The sequence below is a fragment of the Capsicum annuum genome, chromosome 3, assembly GCF_002878395.1.
Source record: "Capsicum annuum cultivar UCD-10X-F1 chromosome 3, UCD10Xv1.1, whole genome shotgun sequence".
In the NCBI taxonomy this organism is placed as follows: Eukaryota; Viridiplantae; Streptophyta; class Magnoliopsida; order Solanales; family Solanaceae; genus Capsicum; species Capsicum annuum.
In genome coordinates, this window is record NC_061113.1 from 262,720,856 (window position 1) to 262,729,722 (window position 8,867).

The 8,867-nt window shown below is 36.2% G+C and overlaps 1 protein-coding gene and 1 pseudogene across 1 annotated transcript; both read right to left on the minus strand.

Annotated features, from left to right (window-relative positions):
• Nucleotides 1-658: 658 nt before the first annotated feature.
• On the minus strand, nt 659-5,318 carry LOC107862095 (annotated as a pseudogene).
• A 1,072-nt stretch (nt 5,319-6,390) lies between these two features.
• On the minus strand, nt 6,391-8,446 carry LOC107862096 (calnexin homolog 1; the record flags this gene model as incomplete). Its single annotated transcript, XM_016707546.2, is given in 4 exon segments — nt 6,391-6,837; nt 6,945-7,073; nt 7,159-7,230; nt 7,323-8,446. Coding segments are annotated over 4 exon segments (1,463 nt in total), but the record flags the coding sequence as incomplete, so codon positions are not given.
• Nucleotides 8,447-8,867: the final 421 nt, after the last annotated feature.

Here is an 8,867-nt window from a genome sequence, read left to right on the forward strand (position 1 = left end):
TGAAGTAAATCTAAAATCAAAGTAAAGGAAATTATTTAACAATATCTTAAAATCCTCTTCCATCTATCCTAGTTCGTCTCAATAAAATTAGTGACTTAAAGCCAAATTTTAATACGAGGCCTTAAATATATCAACATAATAAAAATATTATCAATAAGTTAGTGTTATTTTTTTATTCTTGTGCACTATTTTTTTTAGTGTAGTACTATTATTAGAAGACATTATGCATTAAACTTCATATAGTAATTTTTCTATTTATAAAATTAAGCTCTAATTTTAATTAATAAGATATTAGGAATTTGTTTGCAATACATTACTTTGAATATTATTGTGAAAACTTTATTTATTAATATGATGATTCGATAAAAAGTTTTAAAAATTTTAAACAAATGTAGATAATTCTTTTTTTTAAATTTAATTTAAATTTTTTATCTTTCATATTTTATAATTTTTAATATTATTTTAAGTGAGATTAAAATCATAAAATTCATATTAAAATTTTTGAGGCTAAAACAAACGTTTTACTAGCCTTATTCTTGAGTCACCCATGCCTAGTTTTGGAGGATACAGTTATCTGGTATCTATTGTTTATGGGAGGTGACAGGTATCACGTGAATTTAGTTGATAGGCACGAAAAGTGGCCAGGGCACCGCAGTTATAAATTAAAAAAAAGTGATACTCTTCAGCTTGGATAAACAATCCACTACATACCAAGTTAAAATCCTTTACAGATCAAAAAGTAAAGAAGAAATTTCACAAAATTAGAACCATAAAAGAGAGGGATGGGAGGAAGTAGACAGAATTTTCTCTTCCTCATGGCCCAGACAGAGAACTCCTATTCATGTTTTAACCACTATAAACGTGTCTGAATAACACCAGGCTCGAGAAAATGTAGGTTCATATGAAGCACTTGAGAGAGCATAAACAACCTTCAAGTTCAACCCAACTACAGGGATTTTGGTGAGTCCGGAATTGAATCATTTGGCCCAAGGTCATCGATTGGTGGTCGCTGCTTATGATGATCGGTGACTGATTGATAAGCCATTGCTAAAGCCAAGGCCTGGACATAAACGAAACAAACAAAATCAACGAGTGCGTGAAAGAATAAGCAGCAAAATTAGAAGTTCAAAGCCATCCAATTGTTGTTTGAGTCCAGAAATACCCATGACTCAACAGCAAAGGTACGACGATACATCTTTCCAAGATCAAAATAATATATACTACATACATCCTTTACACATTGCTACTACACTAAAAACAAGAGGATCATAACTAAAGAACACTTACGACATGATCATGGTCTGGAGGAGCATATATGCCCGTAGTTACTGTTTTTCTCCTTCGAGTATCATTTGACGGTGCATCAGATATCTTTTTGAATCCTGTTGGAACAACTACTACTGGAATACCCACAAGATTGCCAAGACAAACTTTCTCCCACTCAGTTGCATTTCCAATAAATGCATCAACTTTGAAACTTTCTCTCACTTGCTGAATCAACATACCTCTAGCTCTTTGTGCCTGGTGAAATATCATACACGTATTGATCTTAGCATTGCCAAATTTTGAACAACTGTATAAAAGTGGATTAACACCTCCATTCAGATTTTGAGATGTCTGAAAGAATTTAATTAATTAAGGTTTTTCATCCTATACCAGTGATAATTAATCAAACATACAGTTTTAAACATCTAAACCAAGAGAAACTTTGTAGATCAAGATAATAACCTGAAAATAGTCAACGGCAGATATGGCACGTGCTCGGCGAAGTCTAATAGGCCATTTATCTTGGTCTTCAAATTCATCATCCAGATTTGAGCGCTGCCATTTGTCAAAGTGAGCCAACATCTCAACATCCATTGTGAAATTGAGGATACCTTGGAAAGAATCAACAGTGTAACTCAGGTTAAATGGGACCATATTCGCTCCTTTTGATTGGAGTACGTGAACAACCTGTCATCGCCATGACAATGCAATCCAGGTAAGACATTCATCAAATAGGATACAGAACCTAATTAACACAGCCCCATTCCAATACTGGAAAATATTTACTTACTTCCATATCAGCATCCTCAAGATATCCAACAGTGAGCTTTGTGATATCAACTCTGGGTCCTTCCCTCGAATGGCATCCAGAACAATTGCACAATCCACAGAATTTCTACAAAAAGGGCCTAATTTATCCTGACAAGAAGTTAGATTTCAGTGTATTATACTAAAAACTAGTATTAGGAAAGAGAATTGCACTGTGGAAGAAATATTAAGTACCAAGCTTTCAGCTATGCTCATAATACCCGTTCGACCAACAGCTCCAAAAGTGGGCCGCAGCGCCGTCACGCCACAGCGAGAAGCTGGAAAGGTAATGGAGCCGGCAGTTTCTGAACCGATTGCAAACGGAACCAAACCTGCAATACCAGTCTCTCTCTCTCTCAAACAATATGTTCTGCGTACTAATAAGTCATAAAACATCGAGCAGAATTGTCATATTTGCAAATTTAGAAGGCAGGATGCATAGATCGGAATCTAATCAGGGATAGATCAATAGCTCATGGATACCTGCTGAGGTGCAAGAAGCAGACCCTGCTGATGATCCTGTAGAATATTCCTCGATATTCCACGGGTTTCTTGTTCTTCCACCAAACCAGATGTCAGCATATGCTAAAGAACCAGTTACTAACTTTGCAACAAGAACTGCCCCGGCAGATTTCAGCCTGCATCAACCATATCTATATTACTAAAATACACGCACAGTAAGAATGGGTGTCTAGATCTGGCCTCATATGTCATTGATATCATGATTAGTTAGTTATACCTCTTATAAGCCCAAGCTTCAATATCAAGAACTTGGTCTTTAAAAGATGTTGAACCCCATGTTGTGGTATAGTTAGGTACTGCTATGATCTCCTTAAGACCATTGGGAATCCCATGAAGAGGACCTATATAGAAAAGAAGATGTTATACTTGTAATCCTTTGAGAGAGCAAAATATTGTTAAAAAGGGTTATGAGGCTATTAGTGACACAAGGAAAAGTGATCAAACAAAAAGTTGGAAAAAACATTTTTTGTATTACTCTCCACATTTAATAAAGAAGTACCAAGGAATAAGAAGCTACCTATGCCCTAAATTCCTCTAAAGTAAAAAAATAAATCAGGGAAAATTATTTCAGAGCATTAGGTGAGAAGTGAAGGAAGCATTAATTACTATCGGTGGAAAACGGAACTATAGGAAATGAACAACCTCAGCATCAAGAGAAGATCAGTCCGAAGAAATTGGAGAATATTGCAGCCTGAAGATTTAGGATTTCCCTGATTAGGTGTATAATTTCGATGGTCTAATTTTAATACCGCTGATAAACATAAATCATTTTCTTCCATTGTAGTTATGATGCTCACATTTTATTTTTCTTTATGGAGAATTTGGATGTACACCATTACCTTTTTCAGATGTAAAGGTCCTTGACATCTATGGCGATCTAACATGAATCATTATTATTGAGGCATAGTTCATTCATCGATTGATGGAAAATCCAATATTATGAAGGTGAATAGGAAATACGTGAAAGAGGCTAGCGGAGAGGAAATGAGCAGACTGTTACCCAGATATTTGCCTTCAGCAAGCAGTTGGTCAGCCTCTTTTGCTTGTTTGTATGCTAATTCTTCCGTAATTACATTGACGGACTCAAGAACAGGACCATACCTGAGACATCCCCAGTAGATATTTCATTATGAGGACTAGATACCAATAACAATAAAAGAATTGGAAGCAAACACTAGTTCAAACACCTCTTCAGTCTCTTCAAGAAAATTCCAGTCAGCTCCACCGATGTGATAAGATTTTCCTTGAGAAGCTGCCCGAGTTCAAGAATCTGATATAACAGCATGGGTGCATGATTAGACGGAATGTTTTATAAATTTGAGCACGTAAGTCCTACTATGGGATCACTTACACTCTGGAACGCGATATCCTCATCACTTTTTGGTCTCTGAATACCAACAGGTGATGGATAATTGATCTTTTTATTTGGTTCATTTTCTATCTGTTGGACCTTCCATGCTGAATTGAAGACTAAACAAGACGGGTTATGCAGACCTCCATCAGTAGTGGCAACCAACTTTCGGTTAGATCTGATTATAGGTCTGTTGAAGTCGTTTGCTCCCTTTTGGATTTCAAGCATCTGAAAGGAATGAACGTTATTGTCAAATATATAGTCTTGCTTTATATTCTAGTTCAGAGCTAGAAGGATAACCAGAAAAATTAAAATGTCACAATAGTACCTTCTTCTTACTCAAGAAGCTGGAGTCCAACATTTTGAATCCACATTCACAAACCGGAAGATGTTTGGCCTCTTCCAAGGGGTTTTCAAGACCCAATTTTTCACTTTCCTGATTAACGATCACATAATTAGACAGAAAACACCAAAGTCTAGAAATTTAGAACTGCTTTCCAAATGATACAGATGGTCATGTAACTATCAATTTTTTTCACAAAAATCACCAAACTTTAACTATATTAACACAAAAATCAGACAACCTGAAAATGCTTTCTGATGGACAACTCATCTTTTACCTTTTCTGAAAAACTATGTAGTAATAGATAAAAAGTTCAATTAAAAATCCAAATGAAGAAAGTAAACTATCAAAAGAACAGAACAGGAGTACAGAACCACACTTCCCCCCCACCATCCCCCAAACAAAAAGCTGTTGAAAATTAGTGAGGAGGAAACAATGTTTCAACCTGATTCTTCATATGGATTTTGGGTTTGGTCGGAGCTTTTTAATTGAATTTTGTTTATTGCATTTATAAATAAATTTATAAAAAAAAAAAAAAAAAGAGTTATCTACTGGAAATTTGGAAATTTCAGGTTGTACGTGACCATACGTGAAATTTACACTGAAAACACATGTATAGTTTGATGACAAGAAGAAGTATACATGCTAAAGTTGACCACTTGTCGCCAGTGATAGTAATATCTTTGGGCGTTTAAGCTTTTCAATAACAAGCTGGAGATGAGATTCTTCATTTACCATATCTGTAGAACTGCTGCAAGTAAAATCCCCAGGATATCCTGATGAAGAAACATAGTTAAATAGAAGCACCAATATGTGCAACAGCAACAACCAACGAACTGAACGTGTCAGAAGACCCTTTTCACTTGCCATGAGGAACTAGATTTCCGGCAGTTAAATGCACCAAATTATAGGATCATCAGCTTCCTTTCCACTCCTTATCGACTGAACTTTCCAAATTTGTTTAATAATTAGTAAAAGGTAGGAGTATTGTTTAGTTGAGTTGTTGAGCTAGATCTAATATCACATTTAAAAATTATTTTAAAAGATCTACTATCGCTTAGAAAACACACCATAAAAAAAAAGAAATTAACTTGACACGAAATTTAAAAAAATAAAATAAAAATTTAAATCTTACGCTTTTAAATTAAAAATATGTTAAATATATCAAAATGTCATATCACGTAAAAAGTTAAAATTAAAAAGTTACTGTTAAAAAAAAAAGAATCATTTTTTTTTAAAAGGACTAAAAAAAAATAATCATTCCTTTTTTTTCAAACTGAGGGAGTAATTTTTTTAATAATGTTAATAACTGAGGTGTAGTCATCTTCGTTGTTTGTTATATGTAGCCAATTGTTATCCATTTTTTCTATCTATTACCTGTAATCTTAAAGGGCACAACCCCTGCCCGCTTTTATTTTTGGTTTCAAAATTTCAATATCTATTTTAAGGTATGTAGATATTTTGTTTATTGCATTTTGGATCTTTCCGATTTTCACATCAACTCCGCGACGCTAATTGCTTACTTGAAAATCTTACACTCCCTCTCTTCTAAGTACTTTTCATATTTTTGATTTACATGTCTCTTAATAAATTACTATTTATTATGAATATTTTTTTACATCATATTCTTATTTAATTTCTTTAATCATTTCTCAATCAATGAAAATTTTAGTTTTTTTTTTTAACTAAAAGTATACTTTATTATACCTTGATTTTGTAAAATTACAAGCATCGTGAGCATTTAATAACACTTACATTTATCTGTTTTATATGTTAAAAGATTATGAACACTAAATAGTTAAAATTTAAATGAATAGAATAGTATCCTTTAGTTGAAGTTTACTTATGCTTTTATTTACTACTAGGCGTTGAACTATCGGCACGTCAGAAGCCTCATCAAAATGGCCCTTAGTTGGTAAGCCGCACAAAACGATCTAAAGTAAGCCGCACAAAACTATCTAACTGATTGTCAGGAATTGGGTTGGAGTGCTGATGGCTGTGAGGTTGCAACTGTCGAAGCCTGGAGTTATGTTTAGTTCAATATCAAATTAATTAAAGGGACCTCTAACAAAATTAAACAAATTTTAGAAGGACAACGACCTTTACAAAAGAAACAAACAAGAATATTCTATTCTTTTGAAATCTATGATATAGGGAGGATATTCTGATCAATCGACATCCAGATAAAAATTGTCCCATATACACTACAGAGATACATGCTTGTTTTGCGGGGAAGCATATTGCTGGAAAAACATGCTCGTCTTGGTCATCAAGAATTTGAGGAAAGAGAAGAGGACAAAAAAAAAACAACAGGAAAACAACTAGCTCAAAAATCTAAAAGAAGCCCGACTGAGGTCATTAGTGCCATTTCCCATCCTAATTGTCGCTCCGTGCGAGTGCCTTACCAATCCTAATTGTCGCGCCTAGTCCTCCTACGAGGAGCAGCTGCAGCATCCTCACTCTGCTCTTCCTTCTCCTCTGTGGCTTGACTATTGGAAGTGGAAGTTTCAGCTGCATCAGTTTTTTCAGTCTCTGCACTAGCTCTAGCCTGCAGATATACATACACAGCAGAGACATAAGAAAAAAGACAAACAGGTGGGGGTTCTTTCATTGATTTGTTCTTTTAACTAAGATGGCACGGATATTGGTGCTTACCGGCTTCGGCTGCGGCTGCTTCTTCCCACCAAAGATGAGCTTCAATAGAATTGAGAAGAAAACAACTACGACTGAGATGACAACACTAACTGTGAGATTGGGTTGTGCCTCAGCTTTCTCGAGAAGATCCTGGAAAAATAAGTCGAGATTATATTAGATACTTGCAGCAAAATGAAACCCTTCAATGAAACAAAACAGTAGTTCCTACACTTACCAGTACTTTGGCCTTGTGTTCGCCCAAGAACGGGACGTCAGCTACCTTGTAGAGGAGGTCAAATACTACTTTCTGCAAAGTATTGCCAAATATTTCAAGTTGTGTGAAATGAGAATAAATCTAACGCATAGAAATTAGATGGTAAAGAAAGTTTAGTCCTATACCTGGTATCTTTTGAGACCACCAGATTCTGCTGTTTCCTCGGCTTTTTGCTTCTCCTTCTCTACGTCAAACTTGGGTTTCCAGGCAGTCTTCCTGTATGATTCAGCAACTTTTTCATCACTTGCTATCAAGATATTGTCAAACAATATGCCATCTTGCATTGTCCATATCTCAATGCCAATAGCTGCAATTGGCTCAAAGTTGGGTTTGTCAAGTTCAAAATAGTCGGGATTTGGGATATCCCTGGGCTTCCATATACCCTTGTAATTGGGGTTGTCAATCAGTGGAGCATGCCATTTTCCCTTGTAAGCTGGATTTCTCTTCATTGGTCTTTTCCACTCCCCACATCCAGGAGCTTCCTCACATTTTGGGTTGTCAGTTTTTGGAGCCTCCCATAAACCATCCTCCTCATCATCCCAATCTTCAGGCTTTGTGGCCTCGGGATTATCGATCTCCTCAGGCTCATCATCCAACCATCCTTCAGGCTTCTCAGCTTCCTCATCTTCAATTTCCATTGGTGCGTCCTCATCCCAATCATCTGGTTTCTTAGCATCAGGGTCTGGAATTTTGGCTCTCTCGTCCCAGTCCTCGGGCTTCTTGTCTTCTGGGTCTGGAATGGTCTCAGCAGGAATGAGTGGAGGCTCAAAATCATCAGCTGAAAGGAAGTTAGCCTTCTTTTTTTCTTCCCCATCAACAAAGATCAGAACTTCATTGTCCGGTTTCAACACAGCAGTGTAAACATGGGTTAGTTTGTCAGACGGTACGGAAGGAGGAAACTTGAGGTGGTGCTCAATGAACTCCCCACTCTTAGGATTCTTATGTTTCAAAATGAAGTGCACCTTGTTTGTGGCTCCACATTTATCTGGTCCAAACATTACCGTATAGGGGGACGCATTATCAAAACCCTTTGCAGTCCAACCTGCTTCCTGGGGACGGAGGTATTTTAGGTAGGCACCACCACACTCAAGTCCCTCCTGGAGGCGAACCTCATATTGAAGGACCACAGTTCCGTCTTTGAGGTCAACAACATTGTCAAGCTCCTTGACAATGGCGTATTTCCTAGCCTTCTCACTCACTAGAAGTCCATAATCATCATGTCCCTCGCTCTTGGCATGTTTCCACACACCTGAGATAAAATTATATGTCCATTTAAACTTGCAAGATCAAAGATTAGACATCACTTCACTAATGCAAATGCGATATAAACATAAAAAGGCATTGCTTTACTTCAGAGATGTAATACTTTTTCATAAAGATTTTCTGCATCAGAGATACAGCTTCAACCAACATAGCAGAATTAGAGTTAAAAAGACTAGATACTTCAATTAACTTTATGGAAATTTGGTTACATGCCATATTTGGCACGAGTAACCAAAATTTTTAATGCTGAAGACTGCATAATAGACTGTCGGAAGGCACATAAATAACACCTGCACATAAGACCCGCTGCTGAAAGCAAATTTCAAAACCAACTCATACTTACATTTTTTTTAAGAAGGTGCCCTTTTAAACAAAATAACTGTGTACTGTATAGTTCATAGAAAGTG